The 23,504-nt window shown below is 49.5% G+C and overlaps 1 protein-coding gene across 1 annotated transcript in view; it reads left to right on the plus strand.

Moving 5' to 3' along the window:
- The window catches only part of myo1d (myosin 1D), a gene marked incomplete at its 3' end in the record, with an annotated part of 36,809 nt that extends 14,276 nt beyond the window's left edge, over nucleotides 1–22,533 (plus strand). The window contains exons 2-12 of the mRNA XM_079757391.1: nucleotides 2,003–2,211; nucleotides 3,035–3,128; nucleotides 5,086–5,251; nucleotides 5,483–5,536; nucleotides 6,584–6,679; nucleotides 8,226–8,342; nucleotides 9,146–9,349; nucleotides 9,768–9,913; nucleotides 10,973–11,087; nucleotides 11,468–11,638; nucleotides 22,459–22,533. Of these exons, the coding sequence (XP_079613517.1) occupies nucleotides 2,003–2,211; nucleotides 3,035–3,128; nucleotides 5,086–5,251; nucleotides 5,483–5,536; nucleotides 6,584–6,679; nucleotides 8,226–8,342; nucleotides 9,146–9,349; nucleotides 9,768–9,913; nucleotides 10,973–11,087; nucleotides 11,468–11,638; nucleotides 22,459–22,533 (1,447 nt within the window). The remainder of the gene's footprint in view (nucleotides 1–2,002; nucleotides 2,212–3,034; nucleotides 3,129–5,085; nucleotides 5,252–5,482; nucleotides 5,537–6,583; nucleotides 6,680–8,225; nucleotides 8,343–9,145; nucleotides 9,350–9,767; nucleotides 9,914–10,972; nucleotides 11,088–11,467; nucleotides 11,639–22,458) is intronic.
- Between the last annotated feature and the right edge of the window lie 971 nt (nucleotides 22,534–23,504).

Here is a 23,504-nt window from a genome sequence, read left to right on the forward strand (position 1 = left end):
GAGAGAGCGATGACGACAGCTGAAAGGCTTTCCAGGTATTTCCAACCAATGGGAGTGTCTTATTAGGGCTGTAAACATTTTGCAACGTTGGGCTATTCCAAAACCTCCAAAGCGCCTGGTCAGATGTTTCCACCGGGCCCGGGTCAGACCAGCTGGGACCGGTGGGGCCAGACAGGTTCACTGCAGTAGCGGGCTTTGAAGCAGCTGTGGAGAAAGGAGCCATTCATCTTCAGGAAGAGGGGAGGAAGTGGGAAGAGGGGGAGGGTTTCTCCCCCTGGACAGACAGGCAGCCAAGCAGGTGGCTTCAGCCAAAGAAGACAGACAGGATGAAAGTGAAAAAGAGGAAAATACACTTCTTAAATATGGATGAGTGTTTCATAGAGGCGGAGATTCTAGTAGTTAGGGTGCTTGACTCCCAGCCAAACTGTCCTTGGTTCAACTCCCACTGTCCCCAGTGCCCTTGGGCAAGACGCCTAACCCTACCTGCTCATGGATGAAGGATCCCTGCTGTTGCTCCGGATGAGAGCATTCTCTAACGAGCACAGCCGATTGGCTCGCTGACTGCATCGTTTTGGCGGGCAGTTCCTCCAGGTCTCTGCGGAGATTTGACTCACACTTGAACGCTCTGCCTGAACGTGTTAGAGTTCCCTTATTAGGACACCGTCATGAACGTAAACACAGCATAATTCTGAGGAATCATGGGTGTTAGTAGGAAACCCGATGTGTTTGTAATAAAGCTCTGTTGAGTTTAGTGGGACGTTAGAAGTAAACAAGCAGCCATTTGCTAAATGTCGAGCATATCTGTGTAATAAGCTGGTTTGGACAAAAGGTAATAAACCATTGGACTTGAAAAGGAATTCAGTTTTGGATTCAGTATTCTCTTGTTTACGCATGACATGTGTATTCATTATGTACTTCCTCTGACCTTTTAATAATATTAAGCTCACATTGAAGGTTAGAATGCAAAACCACAACTCAGTTAGGTCAGACGGAAAAAGCCAGTCATCATTGCTGTCTTCGTTATGAAGAGATTATGAAGAGATTGAGGACTTGCTTATCAGGGGCTGACATTTAATCAGTGATGATTAACTACTGTATAAATGTGTCTATATAAAGATAACGCCGCACAGCTTGGAAACAAAACCCATACTGGCCGTAGCAGAGTCCGGCTGCCCGCTGAGACTCTGGGTTCAATCTCCGATGTCCTCGGTCCAACTTCAGAAGCCCTCTAACCCCCCCTGCTCCGTGCCCGGAAAACAAAGCGAGAAATCACAACATGTGGCTTGGGATATTAGCATGAATCAATAGTTAACACTATACTTTTATTTTTTGAGTTACTCTATCCTGACTACTGACTCTACCTCGGCTGTTTTTTTTTTCTTTTTATAGTTGCTTTTAATCTGATTCGACAGCTTCAACACATATTTTACATAGTACACATTACATACATTAACAAATCAACCCATCATCGTTCAAAAACAAGAGCGCGTTATCTTCTTGCATTGGACATCGTTCATCCTCCGTGTTCCTTCATGTGACGCAAGCGTCTCTTGGCCCAGTTCTGGTTCTGTCCATGTTAACCTAGTAATTGTGCTGTCGCTGTTGTGGCACATGCCTACCTACGTTGTGGTTCAGTCCGCGTCAAGGCCTGGGGTGACCTTCTGGACTCTACATAGCCCCCCCCACTCCTTCCCTTCTCCCTAAAAACACCCCCCTTACGCACTTATTGTATGTTGTACGTCCTGGCACTTAAAAATAGTACTTGGCATTGTGTAGTGTCTCATTGTATACGGGGAATGGGTTAATCTAGCGATTGTTAGTGCTTGGCACCTGGTTCTATGAACATCCTTACTGCACCGACAGCGATATGTTGTTGTTTCTCCTTCTTCTGACAAATGTACTTCTTGCAAGTCGCTTTGGATAAAAGCGTCTGCTGAACGCCCTCAATGCAAATGTAAATGTTGAGCTGTGCTGACCCAGTTCTTTCTCCGTCCGGCTCCAGGTTCGAGAAGGGGCGTATCTACTCGTACATCGGGGAGGTGGTGGTGTCGGTGAACCCGTACCGCGCCATGAACATCTACGGCCGCGACGCCGTGGAGCAGTACCGCAACCGCGAGCTGTACGAGCGCCCGCCGCACCTCTTCGCCATCGCAGACGCCGCCTACAAGGCCATGAAGAGGAGGAACAAGGACACCTGCATCGTCATCTCAGGTGACCCCCCCCCTATCATTCACCCTCCACCCCACCAGGGGGGGTCGGCCGGGGGGGCGTTGGTCACAGGGAGGGAAGATTTTCTACCCGTAACCTAAACCACCACCCGCGTTATTCACGTGTGTGTGTGTGTGTCTTGATGTGTGTGTGTGTGTGTCTGTGTGTGTCTGTGTGTGTGTGTCATAATACCGTTCTAACATTAAACCCACGCTGAATTTGTTTTTTGCCGTAGGTGGGATGTCAGATTTGTCATGTATTTGTGTGTGGTTGTGGTTGTGTTTGTGTGTGCATGGTTGGTTGTGTGTGTGTGTGTGCGTGTGTGTGTGTGTGTGTGTGTGTGTGTGTGTGTGCGCACATGTGTGTGTCCGTGTGTGTGTCCGTGTGTGTGTGTGGGTGTGTGTGTGCGTGTTCGGTTTTAAAGAAAACATTGAATGGCGAAAGGTTTCATGACATCATGGACAACGCTGCGGTTACTGCAGCGCCACTCAGTGGTCAGAGAGGGAACTGCGCCTCTGACGGCCCTGACTGCAAACCTGGAAAACCCTGAAATAAAAACACACGTTTAAATGTTTATGTTTTCTATATAAGGCCAAGCTGAGTTAATGGCTCACACAGTGTTAAAACATTGCGTTATTGGACCAAGTAATTTGCTTTGGATAAAAGCGCCTTCTAAATGCTCTTAATTTAAGTGTAAATGTTAATCATTAAACAAATGTTCAAGTGAACTTGAACATTGGTTGAATACATGTTCTTAAAATAGACCTTAACTCTATTATTATTATTATTCTATCTCTATTATTCTATTCTATTCGTCCTTGTTCAGGGGAGAGTGGAGCAGGGAAGACTGAGGCCAGCAAGTACATCATGCAGTACATCGCGGCCATCACCAACCCCAACCAGCGGGCCGAGGTCGAGAGGTGAGGTTAAGAAGGCCCCGGTGGCTCCTATCAGGGAAAGGTTTCCACACCGACACTATAAAGCTGTTGATCTGATACCTGGAATAAATTCACTTTCACTGTCAATGATTCAACAGAGTAATCAGGGCACACCATCTCTGTTATCCTTTGCCAATGATTGGAGAGTGATCCTTTGTAGTTTATACTTTACTGTGAACTGATATGACATGAACCCTGCGATAGTGTTTGACTTCATCTGGCCCTCCATAAGGGCTTTCTCTCCCAAACAAATAAATTGAATAAAGATCCAGTCTTGTAGCCATGTAGCCATGTAATCAAAGATTGCATGTCATACATAAACCGTGCATTCACTTATCACGTATTCTAATCCAAGCCCCCTAGTCACAGCAGAAGAGTTCTCGCTACATAATCCATACTACCAAGGTTACCACGGTTACCACGGTTACTCTTATCTGAGGCCTTTGAACCCAGCGGCACCCCCTTGCAGGACAGGGCTTTATGGGCGCTGTGAACCGTCCGATACGAGGCCAGAGGGTCAAAGGTCAGCCGCCGGGCAGCGCGCTGGGGCCCTCAACCTGTGGGCACTACGCCTCGTACCGACGCAGGTTTGATTCCCACCCTGGTCCCAGGATACATGTGAACCACGTCCATCTGCTCTCCCATTCCTTCCCATAAAACCACAAAGAGCCCATCAAATACACTTTACTCCTGCCTGTCCATAAACCGCATTACTTTAGCAGATATGTAGACAATAGGAGTATTTCTAGACTGACCGAGTCATACTTTTCAACAAATGAGGTAATAAAGTAAGAAATGTCAGGGACAGCAGAAGGTCAGACCGAAGCCCCTCTGAAGTTCACTAGAGGAACAAAGATCAGATGTGTCAGATTCAAGGCGTGTAGGGAAAAGAGTTGGGCGTCGATTCTGCACAGAATTCCACTCTCTCTGGAGTCAACCCCTCAAGTCCCTGGGGAGAGACCCGCTGCTTATCAGCCAGGTACACACGCTGTTGTGCAACACGCACAATGTTATGCACGGTAAATATTGGCTCAGGACGGCGGAAGGCGGGGCGAGCTGACCAGGGTTCAGCGTCATAAAGCAATGCCTCGGACATGGCTTATGACCAGGATCACGCCACTGCACATGTTGGTCTTTGTTAATATAATGTTTATCAAGTGTTATAAATCATAGAATATGCCATCCGAAGTTATGTCGCATACATGCTTGCTTTATCTGACAAGCATCCCAGAAAAACAAAACGGGTTCTTTAGTAACGATCCATGAAGCAAATGTTTGGATTGCCCTGCAACATTAAGGAGAAAGTGCTCGTCATTTGTGCCTTAACGATGAATTGATTATCAAAATCAGATTCTCTGTATTCTGTCGATCAACTTATGATTAGTGGACTAATTTTGGCAGCTCCAATTATGATATAATATTGTTAACATATGAATAATGTGGTCACCTCTTATTGCTGTGTCCAAACGGCTGTACAGACCCTGAAATATCCTACTGCTGGTGACTTGTTATTGGTTGCATTAGTCACAAGATCGAATTATTCCGATATATCATTAAAAATAATCAAATATCAGTTCTGTTGAAGGGAGGAGCCGTCGTTTCAGGCTATTAGCAGCATTGTTGACTGACGCAGTATCCTTTCTTCCCTGAAAATGACCACAGCTTCTGCAGCTAATGCTGAAATACATCAGAGTAGAGCTCGACCTCCGTTTAAGGGTGATCCACCAGCCACGAGGAAGGGGTTGGGAGGCATCTAAATAAGATCTCTAGGCTTCCCGTCCGCTTTGAGTCCTTTACGGTCCAAGACTCGTTCGCTCCGACGTCAGGCATGTTGCTAATGAATGCCTTGCCGGTAGGCTGCAGAAGCTGGGCCTCAAACCTGGTACCTTGGGTCCGGGCGTGGAGGAGCTGCCCTGTAATGTTGTCCTGCTCCTCTCAGGGTGAAGAACATGCTCCTCAAGTCCAACTGCGTCCTGGAGGCCTTCGGAAACGCCAAGACCAACCGCAACGACAACTCCAGCCGCTTCGGAAAGTACATGGACATCAACTTCGACTTCAAGGGGGACCCCATCGGGGGCCACATCAGCAACTACCTGCTGGAGAAGGTGAGGGGCCCTTATGCTCAGGGGCCCTTCTGCTCAGGGGCCCTCCTGTTCAGGGGCCCTGGGATGTGCTAAATACTACACAACACTAGCTACAAACTAACCAAGTGATAGGCACAAGTGAAGACACACAGGAGTCTGTGAAGAGTCACACAGCACAGGGGAAGGGATGTTATTCACTTGTTTTCATTTCAGTTTAGCAACGGTTTAAATCCAGTCCCTCTCTATCATCAGTCCAGGGTCATCTTCCAGCAGGACGGAGAGAGGAGCTTCCATTCCTTCTACCAGGTGAGGGCGGCTTGTGTTAGAAGATAACTAGGAGGGCGATGACTGATATGGGGGCGGCATGTGGCTCTGGAGGTAGAGTGGGTTGGCTGCTAACCGGAAGGTTGCTAGTTTGATCCCCGGCTCCTCCTAGCGTGAGAGTGTCGAGGTGTCCCTGAGCGAGACGCTTCGCCCTAACTGGTCCTGACGAGCTGGCTGTCGCCTTACGTGGTTGACTCCGCTGTCACTGGTGAATGTTTGCATGAATGGGTGAATGTTAGTTAGTTAGTTAGTGTTTTACTGTCCCCGAGGGGATGATTGTTTTCACACAGTCAAGTCAAGTTGGTTTCAGGCCAGCATACATTTGAAAAGACACAACACAGTGTAGCAACACTGTGAGGCGCACAGATAACAAATAAACTATTTTCACACACACACAACAGATAACAGATATCCCTCTTCCCACATTTACCACAGAAAAACATGTAGGCAGAAATAAACATGACATGGACAATATACAGTCATGAAGGATCTACATATTTTTGTTCAGTGCTATGATAGCTGAGGGGACAACACTTCTTTTAAAATGGGCTTTTCTCCAGTCTAGTACCCTATATCTGCGGCCAGATGGGAGTAATTCAAAGAATTGGTTAAGGGGGTGTCCAGGGCTGCTGACTATTACACGTGCCAGGCGTGCAATAGCAAGGTCATTTGCCTCTGATTATCTTGGATGCTATGTGTGGGATTTTGAAGAGTCTGTTTTTGCTGGTGACAGTGAGCAGGGTGAAGAAGCAGGGGGGACAGTACATTAGGAAGGGTTGGATGATGCTTTTGTAGAGGAGTAGGAGGAGGTGGGGGGCCACAGACAGTGATTTCAGTTTGTGTATGACACAAAGACTTTGATGTGCACGTTTGTGTGTGGTAATGACATGTTCGTTGAAGTTGAGTTTGTTATCTATGGTGAGCCACGAGTGAGTGATGGGTGACGCTCTGGGCGTCGGAGGGGGTGCGTCCCGGTGTCACTCCCTCCTAACTGACCCGTTTGCTTGGTTCCCCCCCCCCCCCCCCCAGCTGCTCAGAGGGGGGCCGGAGTCTCTGCTGCGCTCGCTGCACATCCAGAAAGACCCCAAGGCCTACGCCTACATCAAGGTCGGGGGCCAGGTCAAGGTGAGGCCTCGGGTTTTATTCATCATGAATGTTCAAACCTTTTAATGGTGATGTAATTATTATGTGGACCTCATTTTGAAAGATGAAGATACTGGATTTTGAAATCGTCACAAAAACGAATAAATGCGTCCGTAAAAAGTCAAGTCAATCCCCGATCACATGGGATCTGATCTCCAGGTGAAGGAGAACCAACTCAAACAGATGACTGATCTCCTCTAAATTGTGGTGGTGAAGAGTGGGAGCTCTAACCAAGCGTAGAGCTGTTTAATACTGGGGCTTCGCTTTACCCCAGGGTGCAGACGCTGGAGCATATGGGAGACACATGGCTCAGAGGTGCCATGGTGACAGTAGAGCAGGTTCCCATGGTGACAGTAGAGCAGGTTCCTGTGGTGACAGTAGATTAGGTTCCCATGGTGACAGTCGAGCAGGTTCCCATGGTGACAGTAGAGCAGGTCAGACTGTAGAGGTCCCATGGTGACAGTAGAGCAGGTTCCCATGGTGACAGTAGAGCAGGTTCCCATGGTGACAGTAGAGCAGGTTCCCATGGTGACAGTAGAGCAGGTCAGACTGTAGAGGTCCCATGGTGACAGTAGAGCAGGTTCCCATGGTGACAGTAGAGCAGGTTCCCATGGTGACAGTAGAGCAGGTCAGACTGTAGAGGTCCCATGGTGACAGTAGAGCAGGTTCCTATGGTGACAGTAGATTAGGTTCCCATGGTGACAGTAGAGCAGGTTCCCATGGTGACAGTAGAGCAGGTTCCCATGGTGACAGTAGAGCAGGTCAGACTGTAGAGGTCCCATGGTGACAGTAGAGCAGGTTCCCATGGTGACAGTAGAGCAGGTTCCCATGGTGACAGTAGAGCAGGTCAGACTGTAGAGGTCCCATGGTGACAGTAGAGCAGGTTCCCATGGTGACAGTAGAGCAGGTTCCCATGGTGACAGTAGAGCAGGTCAGACTGTAGAGGTCCCCTGGTGACAGTAGAGCAGGTTCCCATGGTGACAGTAGAGCAGGTTCCCATGGTGACAGTAGAGCAGGTTCCCATGGTGACAGTAGAGCAGGTCAGACTGTAGAGGTCCCATGGTGACAGTAGAGCAGGTTCCCATGGTGACAGTAGAGCAGGTTCCCATGGTGACAGTAGAGCAGGTTCCCATGGTGACAGTAGAGGGGGTCAGGGGTCCCACGGTGACAGTAGCGCGGCGCTGCAGACGGTGTTAACGACCTCATGCCTCAGTGCTCCTGGTTCCCGAGCGACGCTGTAGAGCATCGCTGACGTCATGGAGACCGGGACGAGAGGCGCTGCGGCAGCAGTCTGTTCCCCTAGCAGCAGGGCGACGCCCAGCTTTACGAGGCTCACCCCACTTATTCAATAGTCTGAGGGTTTTTTTATTGTGTGAGAAAAACACTTCTTGGCCTCTTTGAGTTTCGTAAAACGCTTCCATGTGTTACACAGCCCATCTGTGCAATTAATTTCTCTCTCTGCCTCTCCATCTCTCTCTCTCTCTCTCTCTGTGTCTCTCTCTCTCTCTCTCTCTCCCTCTCTCTCCAGTCTTCCATCAACGATGGAGCAGACTTCAAAGCCGTAGCGGACGCCATGAAGGTGATCGGCTTCACGTCGGAGGAGACTCTGACTGCCTACAAGATCCTGGCCACCACGCTCCATCTGGTGGGTGGTAATCTTCTCCTCAGCCTCCTCGCTCCCTGAGCTCAGTAGCTCTAGCAGAAGGACGTGTCGCCCCATAGTCAACAACCCACCAGCGTGCCAGGGGAGGGATCACACGGGGAAGTGGGGAATCAGCAGAGTGAGGGGAAGGAACAGTGTGGCGACTGGTGGCTTAAGATGTCCTGGGGGATTCTCAGTGTCTCGTCTGGTCTGCTGTAAATCCCTCTGACCGCAAGGAAGCCAAGCTGGGGCACAGAGTCCTCCATGGGGCTTCAGTTGCGCGGCATGTTCACTGCCACTGGGTGTGTGTAGTTGATGTTTAGTACAACATATAAACAATACATATATACATGGAGTCCAGCCATTAGTGCGCTCACAGCATTAGTAGTACGCTCGGTAGCGAGCCGGGTTTGATTCCGCCCCGTGGTCGGTCATGACCTCACGTCTGTGTTCCACTTTTGTCCTTCTTCAGCTTCTCGCCCGTAACGCTGCGTTCACACTGTACACGTCCGTCGACGGATCTCAGTGACTCTGCATGAGGCGCTCCTGAAATGAATTGTGGGTCAATCCGTTCTGTCGGCTCCATTGCCCGCCACAAAAAGTTGAGAACTTTTAACTTTTCAGGCAGCGGCGGATCCGTCGGCCAATCAGATCGCGCTACCCATACGTCAGACACGCCCTCCGTCGTCCGTCGACGGACGTGTACGATGCGCAGCGTAAAGGTGCTCAGCGTTTGAGCAGAAAGGAGGAAATGTATGAAAGCAGTTGAAGGGTAGAGCGGGCACTGAAGCTGGGCTCTCCTCCAGGGGAACCTGTCCTTCGGCGTGGACGGGGACGTCATCCTGATCCAGAACCCGAAGGTGGTGTCAGTGATCGGGGAGCTGCTCTCCACCCCGGAGGACAACGTGGAGAAGGCGCTGCTGTTCCGCACCGTGGCCACGGGCCGCGACGTCATTGACAAGCAGCACACCGCCCAGGAGGCCAGCTACGGGCGGGACGCCCTCGCCAAGGTACTGGGCTCCCCCTCCTTCTCCTAGCCCCCTGCTCAAGGCTGCATGTGCTCAGACCGTTAGCAGTCATGTAGACGTTATTAATACCGCACGTTTACTTTATTAAACCAGTTTGTGGCTCTGGAGGAGGGAGCCTCTCTCTGTGTATGAAGGTCTCTCTCCTCTTTCAGGCCATGCATGAGGTCTCTCTGCTCTCTCAGGCCATGTATGAAGGTCTCTCTGCTCTCTCAGGCCATGTATGAAGGTCTCTCTCCGCTTTCAGGCCATGCATGAAGGTCTCTCTCTCCTATCCAGGCCATGCATGAAGGTCTCTCTCCTCTCTCAGGCCATGCATGAAGGTCTCTCTCCTCTCTCAGGCCATGTAAGAAGGTCTCTCCTCTCTCAGGCCATGTATGAAGGTCTCCCTCTCCTCTCTCAGGCCATGTATGAACGTCTCTTCTGCTGGATCGTGGGACGTATCAACGACGTCATCGAGGTGAAGAACTACGACGCCAGGGTCCACGGGAAGAACACTGTGATCGGGGTGCTGGACATCTACGGCTTTGAGATCTTCCAGAACAACAGGTCGGCTGTAGTTTGTAGCAGAGGTCTATTCTTCATCCGTTATCAAAGCCCTTCTTTCACTGTTTAAGATTAACTGTTAAAGGTGACATATTATACCAACAGGTGTGAGTGTGATTAGCCGTTACAAGCCATTTTGGAAATCTGCCTCTTCTGACATCACTAGTGGGCGTGTCCACCTAGATGTGTGCTGGATAGATCAGGCTACCTGCCTACCCAGTGGAATGTAGCAAACGTTGCCCATTTATCTGTCATACATCTAGGTGGACTCACCCACTTATGATGTCAGAGGTTACATATTAACGACTCTGCATAGCTACCCAGCCCCTTCCGGCCACCATTGTATTTTGTACGTCCTGGCACTTAATGTACACACTTATTGTACGCACTAAATCTACATTGCACTTATTCATGGTACTTAATTGTGTAGCATCTGCAGTAGCTGCTAGCATTGCTGTACACAGGAAATGGGTAAGCCTTGCGATTGTTAGTACTTGCACTTGGTTCTATGAACATCTTTACTGTACTGACAGCGATATATTGTTTCACTTCTTATGACAAATGTACTTATTGTAAGTCGCTTTGGATAAAAGCGTCTGCTAAATGCCCTAAATGTAAATGTAATGTCAGAAGAGGCAAGCTTTCTGCTTGTAATCTAATCCCACTCACACCTGGTGGTACAATATGTCACCTTTAATTCATGAATCATGTCTGGAGGAATGTGGGCGGGTTCCCGCAAAGCATACAGGATCAGGAACTGTAGTCAGTATAGTCACCAAACGTCCGTCCCTGCTGCGGTGGAGAATCAATGCAAGGTGTCTAGGTGTATAGAAATAGTGTCCAGGACAAGGTGTTCGCTCAGAGCCCACACCAAACCACAGCATATGAGGCCCAAATGCATCTCTGGTTTCCAGAGATGTTGTGTAAAACTCTTTTGCTGTTGTGGTTTCATCATCATTCCACTGCTTACCTACAGCAGCAGCTTAGCAAAGCTAAGTTTCTATAAATCAATCATATCAAACCAGCCCCTTTCTCTGTGTCTTCTGCTCTGTCCGTCTCTAGCTTTGAGCAGTTCTGCATCAACTACTGCAACGAGAAGCTGCAGCAGCTGTTCATCCAGCTGGTGCTCAAGCAGGAGCAGGAGGAGTACCAGAGGGAGGGCATCCCCTGGAAACACGTACGCTACCTTTGGTTCCACTTTGAGGTCCAGAACGCTCTTACAGGTTGAACCGTACGACTGTCAGAGCGCTGGTATGAACGGTTTAGTGCTGCTTCTACTCGGGCCAAGTAGATGCCTTTTAGACGTACGTTAGTTTGTTCGTAAGTTAGTGGCTTCATGCTGGTCTTGTGTAACAGCAGTTAACACAGGGCACAGCAGGCCCTTAGCTCTGGTAGGGTTAGTGGTTTTTATTCCCACTGTGGCCGGCCATAACAAGACGTATGTGACTAGTACGACACTTAAGATGAAGTCCTAATGGCCACCAGGTGTTGAAGTCCTCCCAGACTTGTGTGATCTGCGTCACTAACCCTCTCCCCCGTCTCCGCTCGGACGCTCAGATCGACTACTTCAACAACCAGATAATCGTGGACCTGGTGGAGCAGCAGCACAAGGGCATCTTCTCCGTGCTGGACGAGGCCTGCATGAACGTGGGCAAGGTCACCGATGAGGTCTTCCTGCAGGGGCTCAACGGCAAACTGGCCAAGCACGTCCACTACACCAGCCGCAAGGTAGGCCTCACTACACCAGCCGCAAGGTAGGCTCCCACTACGCTACTGACGAAGGTGTCACCGGAGAGCTTGAAATGGAGGCTCGCTAATGACTGGGTTCAGCGGTGGTTGTGTGGCGTTTGATACGGTGAACAGTGTTTTGTAGAGGGTCTGGTTTCCTGATTGGCAGTGAGATATGATGCAGATCTTGATAAGGTCTGTCCGAGAACACCAGAGGGCAGACCTTCCATCAGCAGTGAAGAACGTGATAACAATACAGCTTTAAGAGTGCAGAGATCAAGAAAGACCTCTGTTCATCTGAAGAGAGACTTCTGTCCATCTTGATCTGGGTTAGATAGACCTCTGTCAATCTTGATCTGGGTTAGATAGACCTCTGTCCATCTTGATCTGAAGATATGATGGTTTACCGCTCAGTAGTGTGTAAATAGTTTTTGTTTGAGCAAACTAACATGAGGCAAACTGTTCTGTTCCCGGACCTCACCTCATCGTGGAGTGCGGTGTTGTTGAGAGAACGCATTGTGCACTACTCCTCTGTGAACACAAGGGGGCGACATTTACCAGCGATAGGGTGCCATTGCAGCTGACTCCACATTTTGCCCCTGCAAGTGATGTCACTAGCAACCAATGGGATTTGTGTGGCTTCAACATCTGTTTCAACTGGATTTAGTGTTTAAGAAAGACTAGAGAAGAGAGGGAGGGCGACTAACTCAATGAAAAGGCTGTTTCTTTCACAAAGCAACGAGTAGCATTGGCTAAAGAGGATTTATGATTTAATTGTATACATTTGTTATTATACCTATTTTTAGATATTTCTACTTGTAAGGATATTTTATTTGAAACACTTTGGGTATTCCATCGGGATCACCATGTGCAAATGAGGGCAACAGTGAATCACTGAAGCCTACTGCTGCGTTATCGATCTGTGAATCTCTTCCCCCTCCTGTAGAGCCTGGGAGTCGATACTTCCTCTCACGTCCTCTCACCTGCTCTAAATTCATCCATCTCCTCTCACTCCTCTCATGTCCTCCCATGTCCTATTATGTCCTCTCATCTCACATCCTCTCACCACCTTTCACATCCTCCTCTCACATCCTCTGATCTCCACTCGCATCCTCTCACATCCTCCTCTGACCTCCTCTCATGTCCTCTCATCGCCACTCACATCCTCTCACATCCTCCTCTCGTGTCCTCTCATCTCCTCTGGCGTCTTCTCACGTCCTCCTCTCCTTTCACCTCCTCTCAATTCTCTCACCTCCTCTCCTCTTTGCTTCTATTTCCTCCTCTCACATCCTCTCACGTCTTCTTATGCTCTCTCGCGTCCTCTCCTCTTACCTCCTCTCCTCTCACATTGTCTCACATCCTCTCACATCCTCTCATCTTCTCTCGCATTCTCTCACATCCTGCCTCATCGCACCTCCTCTCACATCGTCTCACATCGTCTCATCTCCTCCTCTTACCTCCTCACATCCTCTCACCTCCTCTCATGTCCTCTCACATCCTCTCACCTCATCCTCTCACCTCCTCTTATGCTCTCTCACATCCTCTCACATCCTCTCGCCTCGTCCTCTGGCATCCTCTCACTTCCTCTCATGTCCTCTCACATCCTATCACCTCCTCTCACATCCTCTCACCTCATCCCCTCACCTCCTCTCACATCTTCTCACGTCCTCGTCGTGACCATACTGATCTCTCTGAGCTTCATGACCTCAACAGAGCACAGACAAAACATGTTGGAAAGAACGCAAACCTCTGAACCTCATTGCTATCCTGAAGGTGTCAGTGGGCGGGTTGTGTTCACTGTTTTAAACACAGGACTCTCTCATCATGCAATATTGAGCGCTTCATGTTTTATGAAAAGCCTGTTTGTACCGATGAGGCATTGTGAGAAGGCTTTAGTGAGGAGCAGAGGTGGGATTCTGCACCATTCACTCTTGACTGATTTGCCTACACCCCTGGTCGTAATAAATTGTAAATGGACCGCATTTATCTGGCACTTTTCCAAACAGTAGCCGCTCAAAGCGCTTAACAATAACTGTCCAACATTCACACAGCCAAATTCTAATCCTTCCCCAATCACTGTTTCCTCTGTTCGTCGTTTTAAGATAATATGAATATTGAAGACAAGTCAGCAACGTCTGAATCTTGTATTTCTATAGGATCCTTTTGATTTGTGATAATTGTCCCTGGAAAGGGAAAGAGGATCAAATATCTACTGAACTATAATCATCTTCATCACCATAGAATAATCTAGAAGAAGAGTTTAAACAGATTGTTCCTGAGCTCTCTCAAATGCGTAAACAACCACAAAACCCAGTTTCCAGATTTCCTAAGGGTAATCATATATCCTTGGTCGACCTCAGACAAAGTAATCCTTCAAAATGAATCCAGAAATAAATAATAAATTAATACTTGCATACAATCACGCGAAACTGCCCTTGAGTATTTTATCTCTGAGGAGCAGGAAGCTAAAGTCAAGTTAATCATTTTAGCTCTCCTCTGTGACCTATCATGCAAATAAGTTCTTGGCAAAGTTAGAAGGAAATGAAAAGGAATAGCTAGCTTTTTCCACTTGAAAGGTTCCCAGTTGAAGGGTTCTCAGTTGCAGGGTTTCCCAGTTCTCTGCTAGACCTGAGGTCTGCTGTGGCTCCTGAGGTGTGTGTTCTTCAAGGTGGATATATTGATGGAGGGCAGAACAGTGGGAGGCGTAGGAAGACGTATCTTGGGTGTGGAGTCAAAGAATCAGAGCATATCTAGTAACAACCAATTTGAGAGCTATAACCTTTGGTTTTAGTTAGTTTTGAATGCAACTAAACATCACTGTTTCCTAACTGAGACGCAACTTGCTCCTTGATGACATGTTTTTTAATCAATACGTCACTTTGCACTAAAACGTCTGCTAAATAAATGAAATGTGAAGTGACGACATCTTATTAATCCAGGTCATCATTAACAAACATTTCTCACACCTTTTGGATGATAACTTACCATTGGTCGTCTGTTAATACTTTATAATTCATATGATGGTACTTCATTTCTGTAATAGTGTATTGATGTTTGTATGTTTGGTATTATATTCTTAACCATGGGGACCTAATTTAGAGTCCTGTTGCTTTCTTAGTGAGTATCTTTGAGAGTGGTCAGTGCTTCCTCTGATTTACAAGCTCAGTCTAATCCTGTGTTTCTCTGTGAACTGACGATGAAGACTGGCCTTGAACAGAAAAAGCCACAAACTGCGAATATTTCCAGCTCAAAACGGAGGAACCTTGAGGGCAAACAGTTTAAAAGCTGAACTCCGTCTCCCAAACTACTAATCTAAATGTTTTGCTATTCGTTCCCGCAGTTGACCCCAAAAGTATATATCCTGCTAAATATATTCACACTCATTTATATTAAAGTGTGTCACACATCACAGACCTGGTGTATAGAAGTGCAGTATGACTCAGACTTGTATTGGGGGCTAGGAAGGGAAATAAAGAATAAGGCTTTGATAAACCGGGATCTTGAAATGGTCTCTCTCTATTTCTGTGCAGCTTCACCACTGCTGAGCGCTAGGCTACACACAGTTGGATACACACCGTTGGATACACACTGTTAGCTACACACAGTTAGCTACACACAGTTAGCGCTCGGGAGTCACAAGAACCTCGGTCTGCTCAGCCCTCTGATGTATTAATCAGTGGTGTTCTGCATCAGAGACAACACACACACACACACACACACACACACACCCACACACACACACACACACACACACACACGATCAACATGGGATCCAGAACCATTGCAGGAGATGTCTATCTCTCTGTGTTTGTGCCCTGACTGCTCAGTAAGTTCAGCACAACTCTGAACTTGTCTGATTAGTTCCTGACTCTCCGCCTCAAAATACTTGCGGTCTGGTCGGACCGAGCACTGATACACAGAGCATGGTATCCACCCTGCCGGGGGTCAGGGGTTCGATTCCCACTGGGTCACCCTTGCACTGCGGTACTGTCAGATGCCTCAGTTCCACGCCCTCATAGAACAGCAGAACAACGTATATTTCTGTGGTTATTATTTTTAGGACTGATTCTCCCCAAGCTGCTGCCTCTTAATAAGAACTTTATGTTCTGTGGGAACGCACGCACCCGCATACGTGCACACACTCACACACACACTCACACACACACACACACGCACACACACGCGCACACACACCGCAGCGAGATGCAACGCTGCAGTGTGTGTGTGTTCCCACAGAACACACACACACACACACAAATCAGACAGAGTGTGTGTGTGTGTGTATGTGTGTGTGTTTGGGTGTTTGTGTGTGTGTGTGTGTTTGTGTTGGCAGCGTTGCCAGCCCTCTCCAGTCATTACATAGATATGCTATAGATAGATATAGATGCCTCGCCAAAAGAACATCACACAAGGAGAGAGAGGAGAGGGAGGAGAGGAGAGAGAGGGGGAGAGGAGAGAGGGGAGAGGGGGAGAGGAGAGAGGGGAGAGGGGGAGAGGAGAGAGGGAGGATGGAGAGGACAGGGGAGAGAGAGGGGGGAGGAGAGGGAGGAAAGGGGGAGGAGAGGGAGGAGAGGAGAGAGAGGGAGGAGAGGAGAGAGAGGGGGAGAGGAGAGAGGGGAGAGGGAGAGAGGGGAGAGGAGAGAGGGAGGAGGGGGAGAGGAGAGAGGGAGGATGGAGAGGACAGGGGAGAGAGAGGGTAGGGAGGAGAGGGAGGAAAGGGGGAGGAGAGATGGAGGAGGGAGACGAGAGGGAGGAGAGGGGGAGAGGAGAGATAGAGGAGGGAGACGAGAGGGAGGAGAGGGGGAGAGGGAGGAGGGAGAGGAGAGGGAGGAGAGAGAGGAGAGGGGGAGAGGAAAGAGGGAGGATGGAGAGGACAGGGGAGAGAGAGGGGGGAAGAGAGAGAGAGGGAGAGGAGAGGGAGGAAAGGAGAGGAGGATCAGTAGAGGAGAGAAGGAGGAGAGGAGAGCAGAAGTGCATCCTGCTCCATCCCCTCTCTGCTTTGATCTTCTTGTTTTTTTTATTATTCCTTTTAATTATTTGCTGACACAGGAGTTTGCCCTGGGACGGAAAGCCATGGCAGGCTGTTTGAGTTCCTCTTCTGCTCTATCGCTTTCTGTCTCTCTGTTGTTCCTGCATTCCTGCAAGTTCTCTCTCTCTCTCTCTCTCTCTCATGCTCTCTCCCTTGCTCTCCCGCTCTCTCTCTCTCTCTCTCTCTCTCTCTCTCTCTCTCTCTCCTTCCAGTGATGCCGTCAAATCCCCTGTTCCTTCCCTCCATTGTAGGCGTTGTGCGTTAGCGTGTGTGCGTGTGTACGAGCTGTGGTCCGACAGGTCTCCCCCTGCTAACATAGTGTACCGCTTGGCGGCGGTAATGCGCGACGCGCGCTGCGGGAGGCTAACGGCTGCGGCGCGGGCTACCGCTCATTAGCTTAGCGTGACGCACAAGGTCGTCCAACAGGCGGGAAGGACAGAGGGCGGGGCGGAGAGGAGGCAGGGTGGGGATGAGCGGAGCGCCGTGGAACACCCCCACCACGAGGAGGAGGGTCTGGGTGGGGAGGAGTCACATGACGCAAGGATATGCAACACACAGTGTGACGTCTTGAAGGGTATCGGAGAAGCATCGTGTGATTTGTATTCAATTCAATACATCGCTGTCCATGGTTGACTCGTGTTATGTCCCGAGGGTGGGGGTGCCCAAACACACAGTAACAGACGGGGGTTGTAAAGTTAAAATGTTTATTTGCTGGGAAAGAGCAGATGCTGGTTGATGTGGAAGGCCAGCCGGCTGGGTCGGTGTGGAAACCGGGAAGGCGGTGTGGAAGGACGGCGGGAAGTGGGAAGATCTGGAATGGAGCAGAGGGTTAGACCCCGGCGATCTTCAATATAAGGACACAGAGACAACAAAGCCGCTCCTAACATAGCTAGACGGTTTGAGCATCTGGCGATGAACGGTTGAGAAGCCGGAGTAGATAAGCTGGAAGGTTTGAATATGATGATCGACAGGTGGGTCTGGGTGAGTCGGAGAAAGGAGGAGTCCGGAGGACACGGAGCCCGGTAGTTCCGCCCACAACGGGAAAACACCCAGAAAGACAGAACACACAGGGCGATCCTAGCACCCCCGCCAGGAGGCACGGACGCAGATTAATATGTTACATGCGACTTTTCGTGTTCTGTCATGTGTTTCACCGTAGATGTGTCGCTCTGCAGACGACGTGAGTTCATGGCGGTCGTTGCCGAGCTATGGAAACAACACACGCTAAGTCAGAAAGGACTGAAGGCTCCAGCATCAGGTTCCAGCATTCTGTTGGCACCTGCTTCCGTCACACCCAATTTGCATCAGTTGCGATCGCGACTCTGACACTGTGCTGCTCTGAGGGAACAGGCTGTGTCTGGATCGTCTAGTCGGGTCTGATCCGGTCGGCTGGGGCGATCAGGACCCCTATCCTCTCTCTGTTAAGCACTGACAGATTGGGGCTCAGTGCATTGGACGGGAAACTCTCATCACTGGGACAGACAACCACCCCCCCCGCTGTAGTCCTGGCACCCGTCCTCCCCACAGGGCGCCCGGGGTTTGTCCAGGGGCCAGGGGGCCCTAGGTGGTGGTGTTGGTGGGGGCGGATGAGGGTTGCTATGGAGACGGAGGAGGGCATTAGCGGTTAGCTGCTAGCCAGCCGGGTGTTGCCACGCCCGGCAGTGAGAGGGCGGGGCCACGACTCCGGCAGCTGCCTCCCCCTGGTGGTGATGGACTTACTGAGCTCCTTTTATAGGGTTAGTGAACTGTGAAACATGAGTCATCCATGAGCAGCACAACAACATATGTTCACGAGATATCTCTGTTGGCTGCCTTGGAGAGAGACGTGTTGAAGCAGTCGTCATGCTGGTTCATTTGATCTTTGCTCTCCTACTCTACTTTCTGCTCTTCCCCGCTCTCCTCCTCCTTGTCCTTTCTCTCCCTCCTCCACCTCCTCCTCCTTCCTCCCCCTCCCCTTCCTCCTTCCATTCAGACTCACCAACAGTCATTTCATTATCTGAACAAACAACATGACATTTGGTTGTGACATTTGGTTTGATGTTTGAACAAACATCTCCGAGAACACTTAATTAATACAACAGTTTGTCTTTCAAAATGAAAGAAAAGCTGTATGCTTGTTTTTTTTTCCGAATAGGTTCTGCTGTGACCATTAGTCACTTGAATAAATCCTGAATGGCTCACCACTAAAGTCCTTGCAAGTGACACACTCGCGTATTCTGCAACTAGCCCCCCCCCCCCCCCCCCCAACACTGGAGAGGAATGGCCCATTCCTCACAGATGGCTCGTCACTCTTTGGCAACGGCATGTTGTTCTTGGAAGTCACAGACTGATGGAGCTGCTGCTGTAAGCCCCATCATGTTACTGTTGACAGACCGACAGACACACACTGTCTGCCTGCTCTGTGATTGTTTTCTCTTTGTCTCTCGCTCTCGCTCGCTCGCTCTCTCTCTTCTGTAACTGAGCTGGGCCAATAGGAACATTTGAATGCACATTTCCATTTGAGGCATTAACCCATGTGAAAACATTGAAAAACAAATTCACAATCATGTGAATCGAAAATCTAAACTCATATTCGTCTGGAATGATTCTCAGATTTGTCCCGTTTGGGATTTTGAGATTTATTTGGGGGAGAAAACCAAAGGATTGCTTGTTTTGCCAAGCATTGTTTTGATTGAATCTCGATGAGCATCACGGTTCGACTGGAGAGGGAAATCTGCACGCACGCACACACACGCACACACATTCTCACACAACAAACAGACAAGACAAGAAGCAGTATTATTGAAAATGTCACGATTAATTTAGTGTATGCCTGCTTGTTTTTGTTTATCTGTCTGAGGGTGCAATATTTTGATTTCAGTTTCCGTGTGTGTGTGTGTGTGTCAAAGCCTATTTCTTGTGTATTTCATTTAAAGGTGTGCTCGTTCCTTTTGAAATACGATAGGTCAACCGGAGTTGCATATGCCTGCTGAACATGAAAATGTTATTCTGCCTCTATCGCCTGCATTAGCAAATGAAAGAAAATAGACGCATAAACAAGCAAATAAGCAAAGCCTTGCAAACTGACGTCAGTTGGTGAATTAGTATTCATGGCCTCGCCCACCTTGGCTTGCGATGGCCCTTGGGAAGTATTGATTTTGCGGCCAGGTGACACAGAGCCCACCTCGGCAGGTAGGTAACAGCAAGGTGCTTACATTGCGGAACAAGTTCGTGCCTGTGCAATTTGTGGCGATAACAAATCAACGTTGCATCTCTTGGCCAAGGAAGAAGAGTTGAGGAAGAAATGGTTGGATTGGACATTCATTTATTCATTCATTCACGGGGCATGGCGGGGTCCGTGGGAGTTTCCGGGTCACAGTAACCGCGGTGCCCGCAGTGCCCGGTCGCGGTGCCTGGTCGCGGTGCCCGCGGTTTAATCGGTTTTATTACTGTGACGGACAGTGCTGTTAGCCAATCGGAGGCGAGACATCTGCATCATAACATTCGTCATAAATATTCACGAGTTTCACAAATCCTGTCGTTCCGCCCCGCCCACCTCCTCCACTATCACCTTTAAGAACCTTTACATTTCCCCGGCCAAATTTGAAAACCGCCGTAAAAAGAAAAGCAGGAGCGACTCTGCAGAGATCAGAGGGGTTTGGATCCCAGTGGTTCTCAGTTTGAAGGGGAATCCAAGTGGCAGTCGCTCACTTCAGTCATACATACAGTCTCTGACATCTTTGTCTGGGAGGCCTAGTGTTATCTTCCTGTGGGACCGGTGTGCGTGTGTGTGTCTGGTGTGTGTGTGTGTGTGTGTGTGCACACGCACGTGTGTGTGTGTCTTTCTTCTGTGTGTTTTTCAATGTGTATGTGTGTGTGTGTGTCTTGATTGCGTGAGGGTGTTTACGTTTGTGTGTGTGTTTGTCTTTGTGTCCGTGTGTGTGTGTTTGTTTGTGTGGTCTTGTGTGTGTGTGTTTGTCTTTGTGTGCGTGCATGTGCGCGTGTGTTCCTGTGACTGCATGAGTCATCCCTCCTCACCCACAGCCCCTCCCCTGTTGAAAGTAATAATTCAGCAGACAGCGCTGGAGCCCAGGTGATATAATTCCATTCATTCACAGCCCTGCACACATGACTGAACACAATGATTTCTTACCCCCACACTCGGACTTTACAGATGTCTCTATTCTAATACTCTCTTCTTCTCTCTCTATCTCTCTCTCTTTCTGTCTCTCAGTTATCTATACATCTCTATCCTTCTGTCTGCCTGTCTGTGAATCTTTCTCTCTCTCTCTCTTGCTCTCGCTCGCTCTCGATCTCGCTCTCTCTCAGTGCAGTCGTTTTATGAATGGTAGGGTTTATGTAGCGAGCGCCATCGGTGTAAGGAGCGTGCTCCTGTTCCGATGCCCTCGGTTCCGAGATGCAGATCTGGGGATCAGCCCGGCTGCATCACAACACAGCTGACGCAGGGAGGAACGTGTTGTAATGAGTGTGAGGTTCTCCAGCGTGCGATGGAACAGCAAATGAGGATGACTTGTGTGTGTGTGTGTGTGTGTGTGTGTGTGTGAGTGTTTGTGTGCCTACGAGTTGTACTTCTGTTCATGTGACTGAGCTGCATGCATATATCTACAGCAGCTGCACATACAGGCTGGATATTACATACATACATAATTTCATTACAAAATTCATATTCACAACCTCCCCTGTTCCCAGCTCTTCTTCTTCCCCGGCTCTTCTCTCTCCTTCCTGCCTCATCTCAATGCGGTCTCTCCCCACGTCTGCCACGCCTTTTTTAACTCTCCATTTCAGTTGTTATCTTTCCTCACCAGCTCACTTTCTTTTCAACTCTCTCCCTCTCAACACTTACTCTCTCTCCTCTCCGTCTCTCATCACTCTCTCTCTCTCTATCGCCCTCCTCCCCCCTCCATCTTTCTCCCTCTCCCTCTCTCTCTCTCCCGCTTCTCTTCTCGCTCCCTCTATCTCCCTCTCCCCCTCCCTCTTTTCTCCCTCCTCCCTCTCTGTCTTCTCTCCCCGCTCTCTCTCGCTCCCTCTCTCTCCCTCTCAGTCTCTTCCCTCTCTCCCTCTCCTCTCTCCCTATCAGTCTCTCTCCCCCTCTCTCTGTCCCCCTCCCCTCTCCCTCTCTATCTGTCTGTAACACTATCGCTCTCCGTCTCTCATTCTCACATTGCTGTCTTCATGTTTCTCTTCCCCTGGCACTGTATTTCTCACTCTCTCTCATTCTCACACTATTCCTCTCCCTCTCGCTCTGTCTCCCAGCGTTTCTCCCCCTTTCCCTCCCCCTTCTCCCTCCCCCCATCACCTGTCTGTCATCCTCTACTCTAAGCCTTCTGTTCATCTTCTGCACTTCGTAATGTTCCGAGTGCCCCCTGTATCAAACCGCCTGCAAGCCGCAGCATAACCCAGACATCAAAAAACCCAGACACCACCCAACAAATACACCACCCAACAAGTACACCACCCAAGCCAGACACCACCCAACCCCAACTCCCAAACCAAACACATGGTGTTTGAGACAAAGAAAACGCAAGGCGCACTTTTTTTTGTGTTAGCTGGTACATTTAAGCGAGACAGACATTTCTGCTGGACGGGTTTGACAACCATTTTGTCTTCAGTGTCCCCGTCAGCTAGCACCCCTTAGCACGTCGTGTCACTGGGTGAGCACGGGGTCGGGTGTTTCTCGGTTTAATCTGAGCCTAACGCTACAGTACTACCTCAGGCTCTTGTTGAATGGACATTAATGTTTGGTATCGTTCTCACTGTCTCTCTTTAACCCCCCCCTCTCTCTCTCTTGCAGCTCTCGCCCACGGACAAGAGCTTGGAGTTTGACCGAGACTTCCGTGTCAAGCACTATGCAGGGAACGTGGTGTAAGTAGTCAACGCTGCTGTTCCCATCGTCCCCTGTCACTCTCCTCCTCATTCCTGACATTATGTCACCGGTCTGGCCGCAGTACTGCCAGCGGCCACCGGGAGGCTCCGAGTCAACTGGTTTGGCTCTGAGGAACCTCGATGTGACAGAAATGGTCCATGTTTAAGCTGTCTGTCTATCTGTCTGTCTGTCTGGTAATGGCTGGTCTTAGCCAGGGACGTGAAGGGGGCGGTGACGGCAGGCGTCCTAGTCGTCCCCTTCCAGAGGAAAATCCAGGGAGTCCACTCGTGGTTAGGATTGTTTGATTCCAGCTGAAAGGTTCTGGGTTCGATCCCCGTTGTCCACGGTCTGAATGTGTCCCTGAGCACGATGCCTGACCCCTACCTGCTCATTGAAGACCTGCGCTACGAGTTCAGTCCCTTTGATGGAAGGGCTGGATGACTATGTGGTGGTGGGGCAGATGGGACCTCTGTCCACGATAATATACAAGGCAGAAATGTTCATAGGATTTATCTTACCATATGAACTTATCTTTGCAAAAAAAGTTCCACACACACACACACACACACACACACACGCACACACACACACGCGCAAGAGATTGACTGCTTAATGATGTCCAGGCAGCCTGAGACGTTACTAATTCCCGGTCCCTGGGGCATTGGAGGAGCGTTTAGGGGACTGAAACGGCTGGTTAGGGCCCCTCCCTGCTGAGAGGAGGGGGGTGGGAGGGGCAACTGGAGGGCTGAGGTGAACCCGGACCGGGTGGGGGGGGGGGGGGGGGTAGCCCACAGCCCACAGCCCACAAACCTGCTCTCCCACAGCCTGTGAAGTCTGTCTGTGTGTCTGCCTGTCTGCCTTTCTGTCTGTTCTTCTGTTTGACTCATTGTCTGTCTGTCTGTTCTTCTGCCTGTCTGTCTTTTCTTCTGTCTCGCTATCTGTCCCTCTGCCTGTCTGTCTACCTGTCTGTCTGT

This window comes from Pollachius pollachius (genome assembly GCF_949987615.1).
Source record: "Pollachius pollachius genome assembly, chromosome: 19".
Classification (NCBI taxonomy): domain Eukaryota; kingdom Metazoa; phylum Chordata; class Actinopteri; order Gadiformes; family Gadidae; genus Pollachius; species Pollachius pollachius.